This window comes from Bacillus rossius, chromosome 3 (genome assembly GCF_032445375.1).
Source record: "Bacillus rossius redtenbacheri isolate Brsri chromosome 3, Brsri_v3, whole genome shotgun sequence".
NCBI classification, from domain to species: Eukaryota; Metazoa; Arthropoda; class Insecta; order Phasmatodea; family Bacillidae; genus Bacillus; species Bacillus rossius.
In genome coordinates, this window is record NC_086332.1 from 67,318,290 (window position 1) to 67,337,768 (window position 19,479).

General features: G+C 36.2%; 2 protein-coding genes across 2 annotated transcripts in view; both read left to right on the plus strand.

Annotated features, from left to right (window-relative positions):
* The window catches only part of LOC134531310 (esterase E4-like), a 54,892-nt gene extending 35,835 nt beyond the window's left edge, over nt 1–19,057 (plus strand). Inside the window, exons 8-13 of the mRNA XM_063367004.1 lie at nt 3,688–3,775; nt 5,183–5,323; nt 10,836–10,955; nt 12,665–12,818; nt 14,982–15,167; nt 15,902–19,057. Coding sequence (XP_063223074.1) covers nt 3,688–3,775; nt 5,183–5,323; nt 10,836–10,955; nt 12,665–12,818; nt 14,982–15,167; nt 15,902–16,026 — 814 coding nt within the window. The 3' untranslated portion in view covers nt 16,027–19,057. The remainder of the gene's footprint in view (nt 1–3,687; nt 3,776–5,182; nt 5,324–10,835; nt 10,956–12,664; nt 12,819–14,981; nt 15,168–15,901) is intronic.
* On the plus strand, nt 16,060–16,838 carry LOC134531311 (fatty acyl-CoA hydrolase precursor, medium chain-like). The gene is made up of 2 exons (XM_063367005.1): nt 16,060–16,067; nt 16,157–16,838. Exons 1-2 carry the CDS (start codon nt 16,060–16,062, stop codon nt 16,836–16,838), a joined length of 690 nt encoding a protein of 229 aa, XP_063223075.1.
* Nucleotides 19,058–19,479: the final 422 nt, after the last annotated feature.

Here is a 19,479-nt window from a genome sequence, read left to right on the forward strand (position 1 = left end):
GTATTGTTTGAAGTTTAATATAATGTATGTACGTAAATTCTTAAACATAGAGTTATTTATTAATTTATTTATAAATTATTCATTGGTAGGTAATAAGTTTTTCTGTTTGTCAATATTGTTATTATGGTAGATAGGAGTATAGTAAATGCATACATTCTTTTATTCCTTTATATCTCTTTCGATTTTTAGTGTTTCCCAGCCATTCAGGGTCCTCAAAATCACCCCTCCCCCTGTGGGGACACAAAACCCCAAAATTTCGAAAATTTCAGGAATTTCAAATATCTATTCTTTCGAGATGGAATGTTCAGAACCATTCGAGGTCCTCAACCTCCCCCCCCCCCCCCCTTCTTCAAAAGGGAAAGCCCCAAAATTTCGAAAAATTGGAGGAAATTGTATTAAAATTAAGTTATTACGAACTAAAGTGTCCGGGGCATAGTGGATCTTTCACCCAAAGTCGACTTCCCCATCAAATTTTGGGAGGGGGGGAGGGGAAATGCAAAACCCCAAATTTTCGAAAAATTTCAAAAATTTCTTAAATTTAGGTATACTTTTTTTACTATTTGGAGTGTTTCCGAGCCATTCGGATTCCTCAAACTACCCTCCCCCCACAAGGGGTCAAAGACCCAATAATTCAAACATTTCCCAAAATTTCGATAATCTATTCTCTTTCAATTTGGAATGTTTACGAACCATTCGGGGTCCTCAAAATCACCCCCCCCCCCCCTCAGGGGTCAAAGTCCCAAAATTTAGAAAATTACAAAAAACATTCTCTTTCGATTTTTAGTGTTTCCCAGCCATTCAGGGTCCTCAAAATCACCCCTCCCCCTTTGGGGACAAAACCCCAAAATTTCGAAAATTTCAGGAATTTCAAATATCTATTATTTCGAGATGGAATGTTCCGAACCATTCGAGGTGCTGAACCTCCCCCCCCCCCCCCCCCTTCCTCAAAAGGGAAAGCCCCAATATTTCGAAAAATTGGAGGAAATTGTATTAAAATTAAGTCATTATGAACTAAAGTGTCCTGGGCATGGTGGAAAATTTACCCAAAGACGTCTTCTCCATCAAAATTTTGGGGGGAAGGGGGGGGGAGGAAAATGCAAAAACCCAAAATTTCGAAAAATTTCAATTTTTTTTTAATATATACTTTTTTCGATTTGGAGTGTTTCCTAGCCATTCGGGGTCCTCAAAATAACCTCCCCCCACAAGGAGTCAAAGCCCCAAAATTTCGAAGTTTCAAAAATTTCAAAAATCTATTCTCTTTAGTTTTTGAGTGTTTCCGAGCCATTCAGGGTCCTCAACATACCCCCTCTAGGAACAAAGCCCCAAAATTTCAAAAATTTCAGAAATTTAAATATCTCTTTTTTTATATATACTTTGACATAAGTGAGGGGGGGGGGGGGGTCAGTCTGCCAGCGGCTTCCATGGAGGAAGGGCCTTAAGTCATTTTTTTTTGTTTTGATCTCGTTGGGTTCGAACCGAAGATTCCAAGCTCCATGTAGTTAATGTATGTTTTTTAAAATATTTTTTATTAAAATTTGATTAATTGTTTTTTTATAAATTTTAAAATTTTTTTTCATTTAAATCTCATAATAAATAAAGAAATTCAAGATGGAAGGCGTAACGGAATTTGCAACGGTGACGTCATAATTCAAAATGGCTGCCAAGGTATCCTAATTTTCAAGGTCATGACCTCGGCGGCTTAAAGCGGCTAGCTATTAGGACTTTTAAGCCGCTTTTAGGATTTTGAGTTCTTTCTAATGCAAAAAAACTTTTGAGGTTTTTCGAAATCCTAATTTTTGAAATACCAAATTTTTTGAGATTTTTTTCTCCAAAAAATGGAAATTTTGGTGATTTTTTTGCTAATTTTGGCGATTTTGGCTAAATTTAGGCTAATTTGAAGGTCAAAGGTCAAGGTCAAAGTTCAAGGTCACAGTCATCCAAGATGGCCGCCGTGACGTCAGAATCCAAGATGGCGGACCGACAATCACAATCCACAGCCAAAAGCCAGTTTCCGGAGGAACATTTACATACTACGTGTCATAATTTCCAGTAGTATTGTTATATGTTATTTAAACATAGGCCCGAAAATGTCAGCCCAATTATCCAATTTGAGTTTTAATTTAAGAGTTAATATATACACTATTAGTCAAATTACAATTAAAATTACGCTCCACATTTAAATGACACTTTTGTAAGTACACTGTTCACTTCTACCCGCTGGATCTCGGCTAACAGTAGCTCTTTCTACTCTTCATCTCTTATCACGTTCGCCAGACTCGACACTTTTATTCGCACAACTCTCTCGTCCACCATGCACACAATACCATGCCAGTTACTACGGTTCCCGATGCTCTGACCTTCACACACGAAGCACAAAACTCGTCGCAAGCTAATGCTCGCAAGGGGTCACTTACCACCTTCTCTTCACTGCCTGAGGAATTTCAGGTATCGCCACAAGCCTCGCACACACACTGCTATAAGTGGCATCCGACTATCTTATACCCGTTAATACCCAACTTGTAAAGGTCTTGAACTCTCATAAGTGTCGCGTCATCAGAATCCCCGACTTAACACTCGAAGCTACTAGAAAAATGGCGTACTAGTTACGTCACCTCTTGCGACGGGACTTTGGGGACTTTACAAATCTTCGAGAGGAACTAAGAGGTGGCGTCAACGAACATTGCGAAGGCTTTAGAAAGCGGGATAGGGGCGTGGTTATCAGAAAGCTGCTAGTAATCCAAAGTCCATGGAGGGGAAAAGGGAGAAACGGATGGATAGACGCTACCAGCATCGCACGCTCCGGGAGGTTTGTGTGCTTTGGGAATGAAAAAGGGTAATTGGGAAGGGGAGGGGTTACCTCGGATTCCCGGCTAGCCTTTCACATCTCTAGAAACCATTCAACAGTATGTATTTTTTATTTTTTTATTCATTTGCATACAGCTACTGCACTGTAACATTAATTTGTTTCGAAGATGTGTTTAATGGATTTAGATTTCCAATAAGGACAATATTTATTTTTCTGCATTACTCGGTGTAAATCGAGTAAGGCAATCAAAATATACTTGCGGGTTATTTAAAGGTAATATTTTAAATTTATTAATATGATATTTTAGTTTTTATTTTAGAAAATAACTTGATATATGAACATTCAAAGTAGAAATCATATCACACAATTATTCTAAGTTAATAAAATCTACCCAGAAAATTTATGTGCATGTAAATGCTTCGGGAATTTATCACACAAATCCAAGAAGCAATGTATTGAAATCCTAAATGTTCATTTCTGAATTTATAGTTTCTCACCGAATTCTCACTATTGAACAGTGGCTTTGGTAGTGATTTTCTACCCTCACTTATAACCCTTTTTTTCTATTTCATTATTGGTACAGATAGTGTATTTCTATTTGGCTTCAAATCTTTTATTTTATAATACAAGTTATTATTATCACTTTGAAAATTAAAGAAAAACACACATTGTTGCTACACATTGGTACCTAACATTTACAAATAATTTAAAAAAATTAAGAATTAAGCTTTGTCCAGTTACATAAAAGATAAAGTTATCAGCAAATTAATTACAACATGTCAAGATTGTCTTATCATTTTATAAAGAGTTTTTATGTTAGCTTTATCAGAACTTTAACCTTTGAAGTGCCACTAAACGTTTAAAACATGAGAGACTGATAGTAAACTTACATTAATTTTCAGAATGGCATATTGGTCGGTTCTCTTCTTTTGTATATTAGGCGTGTCAGCGAAAATCGGCGGAGGGGAGGTATGCTTAAATAACATATTCAGAACTTGTGCCTCAGAGATTTTTTGTCTCTCCACAGAAGTTCCTTCTTTTTTTTTCTTGCACATTGAGAGTTATATTGTTTTAATCAATTAATTAATATCAATTAAAATTTTAGACAAAACTTATCCAAAGATTTATATAATTGTTCCTCCAGATGCACCGGAAAAAAAACTATTGTTTGTACATGCACTTTATTTTATTCAAATACTTTTAAGATAAACCAAACAGCAGGTCTTAGGTGTTCGCTCCTAAACATGACAATAATCTGGCTCCATATAAAAATATACTATTGTTTATGTTATATTTGAAAACGGGAGTTTTATTTTCACCCTAATACTCTTGCTTGCAATGCATTTTGGTGCAAATAAATGGAAATAAAAAATGGATAAAACTAATTTTTTTTCACTAACATGACTTGAGAAATTCACTTCAGAATAGACACAGTGTGTTAGTAGCATACGTTTAGGGTGTTCACACCTTAAAATAGTCATGCACATTTTATAGCCAATTTACAAATATATAACTTATTAATTCAGACCGTTTCCAACAGCTCAGTGGATTAGGTAGAAAATACTTGTTTGCCGCCTAGAAATTCTTGTTTCGATTCTTACTGTCCGCCACTTTATTTTGTTTAAAAAATTAAACAAAGAAATATTTGTTTACAAATTATTATTAATTTAAATTTTAATATGTTTGTTTTATTTATCAAAATATTTAAGATATTACTTTACAATTAAATTAAAATAATCATTTTAATTTTTAAAATTTAAATTTAAATTGGCTATAATAATAACATTTATATGTAGCGCTTATATAAATTAAAAGTAAGAAATTTTAAAATAAATGTTAATCAATATTGTTATTTCCTTAAAATAACCTGAACATTAATTATCTTAGTAATATTTAATAAAAAATTGTTTACATTTGCAAAATTAATAAAGGTGTTTTTTTTGCGCCAACAATATTCTTGAAGTAGATCTGTTGGAACATATACTTTATTAATTCAAGAATAAACTGGCACTTTCTTTTCAGAGTTTGCAGAGAAAAAAAAAAAGAATGACCAAAATAGTGTTTGAATGAAAAATAATTTGTAACGAATATATATTTCGTTAATTAAAGTATAATTCATAGTTCACATAACTTTAAAGAAATAATTATTAATAAACAGTGATCTACAGTAGGGGATTAAGTTTGTTGAGTAAGCAATCCAACCAACGGATACATACAAGTGGCAATGTTTTGGGACAGTGCGTGACAGTACAAAACTGACCCCCTAAAACTTCAATCATTAAGCTTAATGTCCGGGCTCATAGTATTGTCTCCTGCACACGAATGAACAGTGATGATGTTTATAAGCGCATACAGTTGATGTCTTGTGTCACGCAGTTGTACGATGACTCGCCGACGGTGAAGCTGTCCCAGGGCACTCTCCGGGGGGGTTCCACCGAGACTGCAGACGGCACCAAGTACTACAGGTTCCTCGGCATCCCTTACGCCAGGCCGCCGGTGGGGAACCTCCGATTTGCGGTGAGTTCTCGTCCAGGACTGAGACAACCGCTCCCTGGGCGACCACTCTTCGACTCAAGGAGGACGACTAATGGTTATCAACAGTTTTTATGCCATAGCAATTTTGTTAAAAATTTGCCTTCGTTGATAATTTTTTAAAGGACATTACGAATTGTCTATTAAAAGTTTTAATTCAGGTTTTGTCATTCCCAAAAATAAATTCAATACTAAACTTAAATGACTAAATTGGGGAATATATTTGTAGTAGTATCTTACTATTAATTTCAGGCAGTCAATTTTTTTAATGTGGTACATTTATTTTCTAAAACCCATGGATTTTAAGAAACGTGAGCTCATAACTCAGAAGAACTAAAGGTCGTTTCCATAAATTTATTACAATTTAATACCAAAAACAACCCTGGCATAGCACGGGAACCAAATAAACAATTAAAGATGAAATTTGAGCTTGCTTCCTATATCCGGGGCTTACAGACCAGGGATGCGTGTAAACAAATGGTACGATTACGTAAACTGATAAAGCTAATGTATCTGATTATTACACAGGCTTATTTTTGCATCACATTACAATGATAATGATAATAAAACAAATTAAAAGAAGTTACTTGCCGTTATTATTGTGAAGCTCTAAACAAAATTACGTTATTAGTTCCTCAGAACAAGTTACTTTAATGAAATGAAGATTATCTCACATCGCTGTGGTAACAGTCTTCAGTTCTTATAGGTGTTACCGAATTCCGAATGGAGTTCACTATCCGCCGCCGCGTGACGCGGCTCATTTCTGAGAAACTACTCGCCTGCTGTCGCGCAGTGGCTCCTGGCGAGTATCGTCGGGCTGCCTCGTCCGCCCTCATACAGCTACAGACCTGAGCGCAGCTAGCGATGTCCTTGGAACGACCCGTCGATGGTCCCTGGAGCTTGCTATTCGCCGAGGGATGGCACTCGCTCTGGCGAGTACTCGGTCGGTGTAACTGGATCACAACCAGCTACCCTCTGCGCTCGTGCTGATCCTCCTTGTAGTCGAGCCGGGGTAATGGTTACTACTACTCGCCCAATGAGTAGGCACTCATCGGTGCATGACTCCAACCCCGTTTCTTGGTCGTAGTGTTGCTCGCCACTTTGAGATAGCGTTTCGATCCACTCGCTTTGCAGTCGTCCACTCGCCCAGCGAGTTGCGAGTCGTGGCTGGTGGACTCGAACCCGTTACTCGTGCCGTGACGTTGAGGATGTATCCGTCGATGACTTAGGGCGTTTCTTGATCGCCGCTAGTTGGCTGAGGACTCCAACCCACGACCCACGGGCGAGGAGCTCAACGCCCCATACTGCCGTCGTCAGCCATGTTTCTCCGTCATGCCGACCAGCGCCCTGTCGCCCTCCTCTGTCGTGGAGTCGGATTGTCTCGGCAGACTTCTGGCGTCGTCGATCATTGAGGCGAGTCTCCTGGCGTCTCCTGATGGCGGCTTAAAAAAAATCTTTGGTTGCAACAGGCGATAAGACCAAAAAACAAAGGGTTGGGCTCACTGGTTCCGTGGCTGTTTCTGTTGCGTCATACTCGCTGGCGGTACGTTTCACATATTTAGAGTCTGGCAACTTACAGCTGACTCGGGCGGAGACGTAACGGGCATACTCCCTGTTACATAATTATATACTGGTCTTTAACGAATCGAAATATTAAAATCTTAACTTCAGAAAATATTCGTGTCCTAAAAACTTTTGGACCCCATGATTGCGTCTCTCTAAGTTGTTTCAATTTAAAATATGTGACATTGTGCTCCATACAATAAAAATTATGGATGCGTACAGTAATTATTTTTTATAATATTTTACTCTTAAAATATGGCCATAAACATCATTATTTTTATTTTCACACCGGTATTTTATTTTTTTGCTACGTTAAGTTACGTCTTTGTTGTTCCCTAGCACTGCGGGAGTTGAAACTTCATTTTTCGGATTTTAGTGAGGCCTTTTTTTCATTTAGTAAGTAATTTTTCAACCAACCACAACCAAAAACTCATCTAATTTATAAAAAAAAAACACTTTAAATAATTAACAAAACAGTGAGTTGTGTTGTTGAGGATTACTGAAATTGTTTTGGAATACTTTTGTAAATCATTTTCATTAGATGAAACAAAATATTACATGTAGTGTTTCAAGTCAAGTGACATTTGATATCAAAAAATATAAAATAATAAATAATTGATTTTAATATCTTCAGACAACTATTTGATTTCTTAATTGTAATTTTCTTTGGATTCTGAATCTAAGAGCTGGCAAATTTTAAAATTCTAAAACATGTTATAGTTTAAAGTTGACGGCCTCATTTGAAGCGAATAAATAAATATTGGGAGCCAAAAATATATGAAGAGGGTAATAGATATGAAAATTCTGATACATCATTCTAGATTTACAAACATCCAGCAAAGTCAGGGATATCAATAACTGCAATACAACTGGGTCTTTCATGTGCACCTACGTATGTATAAAAGCAAAATACCACTCACTGACGCACCCATCACAAATTCTCCTGAAATATGAAAGGTATAGACTTAAAATTAGGCAAAATAATTCTTTTCCTAGATAGGCATCCGATAATATTAGGTTTGTTCGAAAATCATATCCCAAGGAGAGTTACGGAATCGTTCAAATATCATAATTCCCATTTTTGTTCGAAAATCTCCACGGCAACGGCTGTCGTTTTGTTTGTGTTTCCTTCGTGTGCCTTTTCTAGTTCCAGTACACTTTTTTTTACATGACTTTACGACAGGAATATGAACGTCTTTAATCTCGGGTTGGGTGTCACTTCGGCCGAGGATTCGACACCGCTTAAATATCGTAAACTATGAAAGTTACATAGTTGAAGTAAATATATCTTATCTAGAGCAGACTTTGATCGTGGTTGTTACGTATGACTCACCTTGTTAGCATTTGCAATGAAGACGTAATGAGCGTTGGTGGGGAACGTAAAATTGAAGTCCGTGAGAGCCGATTGTGAAAGTAATAGACTGAATTTCGTTATTTAAAATTAAGTGGCTCATGAGTGAGCACTAAGTGGTGCTACCTGAATGGAATAACTATAAACTTACTAACTTTGGTTTTGGAGCCATGAATCGCAAAATGCCTAAAGAAAACAGATTATGTTTGAGAAAAGAAAGAAAAAAAGTAAAATCGCCCGAGTAGAAGCAATTAAAAATGCATAAAGTAGCCGAGAGAAATGAGCCAGTGGTGCAAAACGAGCCCCCCAACGAGGCGCGAAATTTGCGTTCGAGCGAGCCTCAGCCGTCTGCCTCGCGAGAAGCGACGGGGAACGCAGAAAATTGTTTCGTAATGGACGTGGATATGCTCTCTGATGATTATGATGTTGATATGGCGTTAGTTGAGCCAGTTGTTGTGAACGATGGGCCGATTTTGTTGCGGGTTGGTGTCGCAATTTTTCTAGCGTGGTCTCCCGACCGTACAGTAAAACGTTTATCGATTTCTCGTAAAAAAAACCCTTCATCAATTTTGTGAAATTATTTTATTTATTTCATACACAGCATTCCAGTTCAGTGCGATGAGAATTCATGAAACAAACCCCTGGCAGCTGGAGTCCAAAATACAGCCAACCAAGATTTTATTTTTAATTATATTTTCTGCGCCAATAATTATTTTAATTAGGACGTATAGCTTTCACTTAGTTCCAAACTATTTTTTAAACTTTATTCTATTTTTTCCTCTGATTTAGCTTTAATTACTGTCATTATTTTCATTCAGGCACAATTCTAGCTTATTTATTATGGTTCCAGTAAGAGCCTCCATTTTTTTTCGCCGGATTTTTTGTGCTAGCCTCTCGACGCTTTTTTATCCCTCGGGGTTACGCCCATTCGTCGCATTCCCAGGTGCTTGTTAGCAGTGCCTTGCAGTTTCGCCTTGCTCCTTCACTGATATCCTATAAAAATAATCTACCCTCTGGATATTTTTTCCTTCCTTGGAGCATTTTTTTGTACCGCTCTCGCAATCTGGTGGCAGTTCTGTATGCTTACGATGCTCAATGGTTTCGTTCTTAACTACACGTTTTGTCCGTTGTCAAAGGTATTATTCAGATGGCTCCGGTCAATGATGTATGTTACCCCTCTTAATTTTAACTTTTGAAATCTTCTTGTTTTTTTGCATCATCTCATCATAGCTGTGGTGATTATTTTATGGTTTAAAATACCGAAATACCTGGGTTTATTTTCTTCGTCCTCCGTTTTCGATAAGTCAAGAGAGATGAAAGAAAGAGACACCGAAAAAGTTTTGTTGGCCTTAGTACATTTTTTTTAAACATTATTTGTGTGTCTGCAACGTTATGTTCCAGGGGATTGAGTTTTGATCATTTAAAAGTTTTTTAATGTTTTGAGCTTTGGATCATTTGCCTATTGATGTCTCGTTGAATCTTCGTCCTCGTCAGCCCAGGAAACACCGACGGCTGTACGCAAGGTTTTGAAATTGTACCAGTCAAGGAAATTTCTCACCTTCAGCTAAGCCCGTTGTTTATATTATGAGCTATTAATTATTTATTTTTGTTCCACCGTATATTTACCTAATGCCTACAAATATATATCATCACTAAGCTCAAGTTTTTTAAAAATTATTTTTATTTTGTTTGTTTCGAAACATATTATTACTATCTGTTGAAAAAAATTAAAAACCTTTCTACATTTATATTTATTTTTAAAAATAATGTTACTGATTTGTAGAATTCATTTTTGTAAGGCTGCTTTATTTTAGCAAGTTTCCTATCATTACTTTTTATAAGAATTAATGCCTAACTAAAATAAATAATTATTTAATTTCTCAGTTAGAATTTGTTACATTCATCTTCATGCCCACTGCTATTGCATAACAAATGTATTCTTCGTCTCGTGGCAACGGCTATTGCATGGTTGATGCCTTCTAGCTAATTTTTGAATTCGTGAAATGTGTCATCAACACCGTTGCACAGCCTTAAACGAAAGGTTGGCTTTCCGTTAATTTTATGTGGAATCTGAATTAGCCATAGTTATATAGTGGACTAATCTGTATTAAACTTCTGCAGAGTAATAACATCGAAGCGAGCATAAGAAGGGCAAAGAAAATGGGAAACGACAGGCTATCTATACCTTTAAATTCAACCGAAATGCCCTTAATTTTTAAAATATTGCAATGTCCAGTGAAGTTGGCTTACAGTTTGTCTATCGAAAACTATTAATCAACCACTATAAGTATAGTAACATAATATATTCTTACCTACGCAATGCCAGGTAATGCAGCTAGTATATAAGAAATATGTTTCCTCCAATGCTGAAATTACGGTATAATAACTTATGTCTTAGTATATTATTGATTATTTAGAATAATTAAAGAAAATAATTAATTTTCGATCACATTTAGATTTTTCAATTGCTTAGCAATAATTAAAATTTTCGTTTTGTCATTTTACGTTTAAATAAGTTAAAAGTTTCAGCCTAGTGCTAATCATCTAACCAAAATGATTCCTCAAGGAAATTTTTTTTTCCAGACACCAAGAGACCCAGAATCATGGTCCGGAGTGAGAAATGCGACAAATTTCGGGTCAATATGCCACCAGGTTAAGGGTGGATCTGAAGACTGCCTGTTCGTGAATGTCTTCACACCAAAGGTAACAAAAATTTCATCTACATGTTTTGAAATACTTTCTTCGTTTATTTAAAATGCACTTTTCCTATACTATCCTACTGGAACAAGATTATTAAATAAAATAAGCACATACTTTCACAGACATCCCAAATCGTGTTGCCACTGAAACGGCCATCCTTATATACGTAATATCACCGGCTGGCCTCTACGTTCAAGACCAGGGCTGACAACCATGCACACGCTCGCCAGAGAGGGCCAAATATTATTTTATATCAAAAACATCAAAGCCTGTACTGTCAGTAAACCAACCCCCAAAAACAATAGAGTATAAACGGAAACATACTGTCTTATTTATTGTGCAAAATAGTTATAATAAGGATCAAGGCTCATTCCAGCTAAATAACCAACTACCAAAAGCTGATATTGTAAATACAAAAAAAAATATTATCTAACAATAAATACATATAAAAAGCTAGCCTATATAAATATATAGATTTCTTTAAAGTTCGTAAATAGGTAAAGGGTTCCCCATAAAATATTAAATAAAAATCAATCGTTCGAGTGCTGGCGATCAGTTGTCACTTCACAAGTCCGAAAAGGGCGTAAACGTCTCCAAAAAGGTAAGTTCCAAAAAATAGTACACTTTCTGTGCACAAAAATCACTTCAGGAAATCCTTTAAATATTAGCTTTAGTGTTGCACAACGTAGGTATATAAACTCACACGCCTCTTCATTTAACTATGCGTGGGGCTACATACACAAAATCAATTAGCTTACACGGCAATCAATTCCTAGACTATTTGGAGGAATATCAAAATGAGGAACTGTCTATTCAGTTCTGTACTATCATCCAAAAAGTACTAAAAATTCTTCGGCATCTATGCCCCAAATAATAAGACGGGAAGGATACTCCTTACTTTGAGACATTCGGCGAGGGGGCCCCCATCGCCATCGTCAAGGCCCGTGACGGCGGCTGGTGTTTGTAGAAGTTCAGGAGTTCCATGATGACCCGTCGGCAGTCAGAACAGCAGTCCCTTCACGGCGGCAGCCGCGGCGCCCTCACTCTCGCGTGATTGTCAGCTGTTTCGATTCGGCCGGTCGGCTCACATCGTTGCCCAGTCCGGAAACACCCGAGCCAGCACCAACAGCACTCGCACGTAAAAGAACGGATTAAAAAAAAAAATAACCATCCTAAAATATTTATAAAATTATTAATCCTTAACATAAACATTTAATCCAAATGAAGTAGCAATAAATAAATCAAAGGAAAATAATTACCAACTTAACAAAATAAACCCTAACTAAAGCGAGACAGTTACCGATTCGCGCCACGTTCGCGCGAAACAGTAACAATAATTAACTATCAGAATCAAGGAATAGGTTTTACACACGTGTCTTAGAAATTTCGCACATAGATATATTTTAGGTAATGAATACTTTCGAGAAATGTTGTCTCCTCCTCAATGGAAAAAAACTTTTGAAGTCTTATTGCTCCACGCACTTTTAAGTGGCTCAATATATCGCCACCCAGCGAGATGATAGAGCAGTCTTCAATTACAATTTTCAGTCAGGCATTTCCATTTACAAAATTTTTGAAAAATAATGTATAACAAGTACGGCAAACATATTGATAAAACGCACTTAATATTATGTTTTGATGTATTTTATGAAACATAGCTACCCTTGGGTTGGCATGTCATCAGATGGCAAACAATATCTCTTTTTTTCTAGCTACCCACTAGCAGAAGTGACGCCTCTCTTCTGCCCGTCATGGTTTACATCCACGGAGGGGCGTTTGTGACTGGGTCAGGAAACATCCCACCAGGACAACTAATCAATCATGGGCTGGTGGTGGCCTCTATCAACTATCGCCTCAACGTGTTCGGTCAGTGTCTAATATTGTTGAACAAAAGTTAAGGTATCAGTAAATTAAATAATTAGCTTTTTCTTTATAACACTTTCCACTCTTGTTTAACATTTTGATCATGGAAAATAAAATGTGTTATACACAATTCTATAATGATTACTAGTCTATGTTACAAGTTCAGATGATATAATTGTTAAAGCAGTTATATTTCATATATCCATTGAAGTACGGCCTAAGAAATTCACGGTCATTATTCCTTTACTTACAAATCAGTTAAAAAAAGATTTACAAAAACTTTAGCACAAAAAATTTTGCAGTATGAACACATGGAATGTATGACATCCTGATTTTATTAACGTAGTTAAATTTATATTTTTTGGTTTTAATTTATTGAAAAGACTTATGTTACAATGTAATGTATCAAAGATACAACAAATATTTAACTTTACGTGTTCTCAGAACGAATATATTTTTTCTAACTTTCTTGACTCTCCGTAAACTATCTTTCCTAGGGAAACTCTTAAGACAGACAAGAAAGGAGAATACAGGTTTTAGAACGGAAAATTGTTACTAAAACGAGGTTGTACTTACCTACCGTTTGGATATTTATTTAAAGGGCAATTAACATATTGCCACAGAAACAAATAGAAAAATTCATTAAAAATGTTACTATCTATACAATCTTCTCAGGCCAAGGACCAAATACATTTGTTTTTGTCAGGTAGAGAATATAAATGTTGTACTCTTAAAGTTTTAATAAAATTTCGGTGAATTGGTTGGGTAATAAATGTGACGCAATCTTAGACTGTTAATAGAGAGCTTTGAAAGGGGCAATAAATAAGCATTCGAATGCAATCATCATAATTGTATTCAGTATAAAATTTGGTATAAAGTCAAAGAGCAGGTAGAATGAAGACGTGTAATTTAAAGCAATGAAGGTATTTGTGTGAAAACCGGCAATACTTTTATTCTTGATTCCTTAAGTTTAGTAAACCACCATGCATATAAATATCTAAAAAAAAAAAAAGTTGAAAACAAAACAACTGCTAATTTCAACATATTCACCCCGTAAAAACCTAAAATTGTAAAATTTAATATAAATACGACACAAAATAATATTGGGCCCACTTTTAAAATCATCATGAACCCAACGACGTCAATATTGACTTAATATTAATCTCGACTTACATAAAAATATTTTAACGGGGTTAAAAGGAACAAAACAAAAATTATTACCTACTTTAAGATGGTTTACCTTACCTTGCCTGAAATTATTCGTGTAAATATTCGTGTAATCATGCGGAAAGTTCAGAAAGTGATGTGCATATATTTAAAGGGACGTATAACATAACCATATAAAATTAAATATATGTACAGCACGTTCCGAATATTCTGTATAATAACACGATTCATCACAGATGGTTGGGTATAGGTAAGGACCTTGTTTACTCCATCTTTATGTAATTAATTTGGTTTTTTTTTATTTTCTTAACCCTGTTAAATATTTTTTATGAAGGTACAGTTAAATTTTAATTCAATATTGTAATCTCTGCATTCAGATTTTGTATTATCAAGTTGTGTTCAATTTATCCAAGATATTATAATTTAAGTAACAGGTATGGTGGAGCACAAATTTGAATTTCGCTTGCATCCAGGCACTACTTCATTAGCTGAGAGGACACGCGACCTTAGCTCAGGAGACGAATCTGGTGAAGAAGTTAAGAACCATCTATATGCCCAATTAACCAGCAGTCTGGTGGAATTTTCTGTTGTTGGATACGTTCAGACGAAACGCTTACGGGACAAGACGGTTGCATCAGTAGTACTTCAAGACAACATTAATAATGATTCCAAAAATATTAGCGCTTTTTTATTTATATTGTAAGGAGATGACTTTGACTAAATAATGCCAAGACCTTGTACTCAAAATTACTCGCTGTTAGATGGTAGGTAAAAACCAAACCTTGTAAAATTTACGACAATAACATGTCTAAAGATATGTAGGGTATAAAATTTAATACTTTTTAGCTATAATTTCGGCAGCTTTTTTGCCTCTGATCATATTGCAGTACAAACCGACAACTGATCAAACCTATTTAATTTAAAGTTAATATATTTAATTTAACTTTTCAAGTCACGGGAATTACTGAACATTACTTGACTGTCTACCTTCGCACGCAGGTTTCCTGAGCGTCAACGGGACGGACGCCCCTGGAAACGCAGGGTTGAAGGACCAGTCCGCTGCCTTGCGGTGGGTGCAGAAGAACATCGCGAAGTTCAGCGGGGACCCGAACAACGTCACCATATTTGGAGAGAGCGCAGGTGGCGCAAGTGTCCATTACAACGTCCTGTCACCGTTGTCCAAAGGTATGTAGCTGTGAACATATTTTGGTGTTTAAAAATATATAAATATTTAAATTTCACTTGCAAATACAATAAAAAAGTTCACATTGTCACAGACATGCATATACGAATAGTTATAGAATTCATCGCATTAAATTACAGTGATAAGCAGCCATAATTCATCATACAGCAGTTGGTCATGTTAGTCACCTTAACAAACAATTCTAGAATAATTATTATACATCTATATTTCTCGTCAATATGAATAGGTATACCTAATTGTTTACGTCGTTTACGATATCTGACTTCCTTACGACTACGATAAATAAAAGCGATGTCATGTGATGATACATACACTCTATTAATAATTATTACTGCTAACAATTTTCAGAATTTTGATAATGAAAGTTAACCAAGTAACTAAACGAGTTTTTAAAAAACAAAATTTTACACCAGCAAACGGTGTACATCTCGATTTCTATAAAGATTATTTAATAAAACCTTTTCCAGCAAAAAGGATTTAATTTTGTGCATCTCCAAAATTAATACTTCTGAACTGCGATAATCATGCGTATATATTGGAGAAATATTAGTTGGAAGCATCCGTCTAATTGATCAGTGAGGTTTTATTACAAATTAATAAGTAATCATATCTGATCTATTTAAAGTATCAAAGCATATTAGATGACATTTTATGTCTATGCCTCTATAAACGTTGACATGGAAATGCATGCCTGACTAATGTTTGTGCATTACAGGCCTGTTCCAAAGAGCGATCTCCGAGAGTGGTTCTGCCTTGAACCCTTGGGCTTTTATCAAGAACACCGAAGCCCATGCATACCGCCTGAGCGCTGTGCTTGGAAAGAGGCCCACAATTCTTTAGAACTTCTCCGAAACTTACGGGCTGCGTCTGTCAATGAACTGGCGAGTGGAATCACCAAGGTTTTGACAGCAGAGGAAAAAGTGAGGCTAATATCAAATCCATTCGTACCATCGCTGGAGTTTCCGAGGAGCGGGGAGCAGCCATTCCTGCCGCACGAGCCAGCCTACATCGAGCAGCACGGTCTGTTCAACCAAGTGCCGTACATCACCGGCGTGACCAAGAGGGAATCTGCCTCCTTCGTCACCGAGAAGATGATGTCACAAGCTTCCTACTGGCAGGACATCAACAACGACCTGGAGCAGGTGGTGCCCGTCACTCTGGGCCTCGCTAAAGGTTCCCAGAAGTCCAAGGAAGTGGCTCAGAAGGTGAAGAGCTTCTACTTCGGCAACAAGACCATTTCGTACGAGAACCGCGAGCTGTGGATATCGCTGCAGACCGATCTTTTGTTCGTCACAGGCGTCATTCAGACGGTACACACACACGCTAATCACTCAGCCAGCAAGACATACAACTATCAGTTCGTGTATGGCCATTCCGGCCACGCTATGGAGCTTATTTTCGTTCTATACAACGGGAAGATGCAAGGTGAGAGTTCCAACTCAGTGAAGATCGCAAGGATTGTTGGAGGACTGTGGACGAGCTTCGCCAAGACAGGGGTGCCCAGTGTTGAGGGAGTGGCGGCATGGAAACCGGTGACGTCAAATGGCAGCTACCCCTACCTCGAGATTAGTCTCTCTCCGGTACTCAAGTATAACTTGGAGAAGGAGCATATGGACTTCTGGGAAAACATTTACAACGAGTACGGTAATTGACAACCACTTTGTAGAAAAAACTAAAATGAAATTGACGGCAAACAAAATTAATTGTTAATATTATTAATTGTTAATAATATTACACATGTATATGCACATCCATATTTAACTCAAAAACTATTTTGCACTACCATGTTTTCTGTGCAAGTGTGAAACCAACTGTTTAAGTTGAACATTTACTCGAAGTACACACTTAAGGGAGCCGTCTGGCTGGGCGCACGAGCTCTAAAGGCGCTGGGCTGATAAATCCTTTTTAGCGCTGGGCACCGAAATGGGATGAATTCGTCTCACTGGTTATGGTGACCCTACAGTTGTATATTACATTTCTCTATACCATTTTCAATACCGTGTTTAGAATTTTCAGTGTGCTAAAACTTACTTGAAAACACACGTTTTAGCCTTATTTACTGTCCGAAAAATATATTTTAAAAATTAAACAATGTAATGTATATAGACAAGTGAATTTGCTCTTTCATGCTAATCGCAATCGTACACTATCAAAAAATCTTGAACGATTTTTAATAGTGCGTTTACAGCCGGAGATCTGAACAATATTTAGCGAACTAGCCAGGCGGCCACCTTAATGTCACCATAATCACCATTACACATAATTTATCTCACCAAATTGACAAAAACATATAAAAAATTTGGAAACTGTAACGGTTTGTAAATCTGTTTAAGTAAAACTTTCTTCGTGTCTCTCTACACCTTCCATGGCAGCATGCTTCACCCTCTTTGGCGTTATGTCCATAAAGTGGCCGAGAGGATTCTTGTCTGACCTTACTCTTCCACCGCTGCTTTCTTAAAGTCGCATTAGTCTCAGAGTGGGTTTTATGGCATTGTACAGTAAGTTTGAAAAAGTCCTAAGCGTGCTGAATTTTATTCACGTCTGGAGACATTGCAGATGTCAGCCTCTTAGAGGATTATGTCCACAAGCTGGACACTGTTGGCAGTAGGGCTGAACAATGGACTAGAGGATCCTGTCCCGATAGTGTGGAACACTCGAATTTCCCTTCTACCTCGATGTATGTCGTCCGACGTTCATAAATGATGCCCGCCAATAACATGAACGACCCACGTCCCTGCTGGACCCTACTGACTGCCCGAGTCGTGTAGTGGTACCAGGCTCTCTCCACAGTATTCTTCAATGATTGTCAGGTGTCATACAGATTTTGCACTAGTAAGTCAAGTTAACCTTACGCGATTGCAAGTGCCGTCTTGCGTATCTTTTCCTGGCGCCATGGTTCCTGGTTTACAGTGCTGGTTAACATGTTGGACGTCTAGCGGCCAAGTCTGGATCGACACATCTGTCTCTGTTGCCTCCAGGAAGGCAACGCGCTGTTCCATGGCGTCCTTTTCTCTATTCTTGCGATTCATAATCTGAGTGTAGCAGTCATCACGTGGTGTTGTTGTTCGTAAGGGACCAATGTGGAGGAAGGTTGCTACACTTTTTTAACACAATAACTCTGATGTGTTCTAATGACGTCACCGTGGTTTGCGCCAACCTGGCGGGCATCTTGCCACACAGAAAACATGTCTTCTGACTTCGCTATTAACCTCTGGTACCTTTTTCTACAACACTGTATAATGTAATTTTTTGATATGCTTAAAATAAAAAATCAAGAACTATCAAAACAATTATTTTTAATGAAACAAAAGCGGCGGGTTTTCTCTTATTTCATTTTCATAGTGACTCTGTCCTAATAAAAAGCCATTAGTGGTACTTATAAAATTTAAGACATCTGATATCAAACTTGCATTGTTCTCTTCTTTTCATTTTCATAATAACTCTATCCTATCGAATTTACATTAGGGATAGAAAATTGAAGACAACTGATATCAAGATCCCCACGCTTTTTTTATTAAATTTAAATTTCTTTATTCGTTGATTCTTATTTTAAGCTTATTAAATTATTACGTATTACAGAATTGTAGTTCATTTTATCGCTGTTGAACAAATTGATTAAATTTAAAGATTATTTTATACTTCTTGGTTCATACAACATAAAAATGATGTTTTCATTTTTACATAGAACTTTATTAAAAAAGTTATTCAAAAATTTTTAACTTGTAATTTCTCAAATTTTAAAGTTTCTTAAGACCCGATACATCTATGTAAAAAGTAATCATTTGTAAAAATGAGTTTTTTCACTTAAATTAGATTTAAAACTACAATGTTTATCTGTTTGAAAATTAAAAAAAATAGTTATGCAATTATATTCATGCATTTAATTTTCTTAAGTCTTTATTTTTTATTATAACTAAGATGTCTTTTACTTTATAAAATAAAACAAAATGCACACTTCCAACATGAGTGGGGTTTTAAAACTACTGATATATTATATATATATAATTTTTCTTATCTTCAACTGCAGTGTTTTTATACAACAACATTCAATAACACATAACACTTGCATGTATTTTAGCATAGGATGGCTCAATATTATTTTTTTAATCATATTGTTCATAAATTTCAAAGTTTTTTTATCAAGTGGAAATAAAGTTGATTATTAATAAAAATGTATTAATATCTGTTCTGAATTTTCCGAAAAAATTGTACAAACAAAACCTTGACGAAATCTATATGATAATTTTTTATTAAGGAAAAAATAATTTTTTATAGTTTAACATATATATTTTT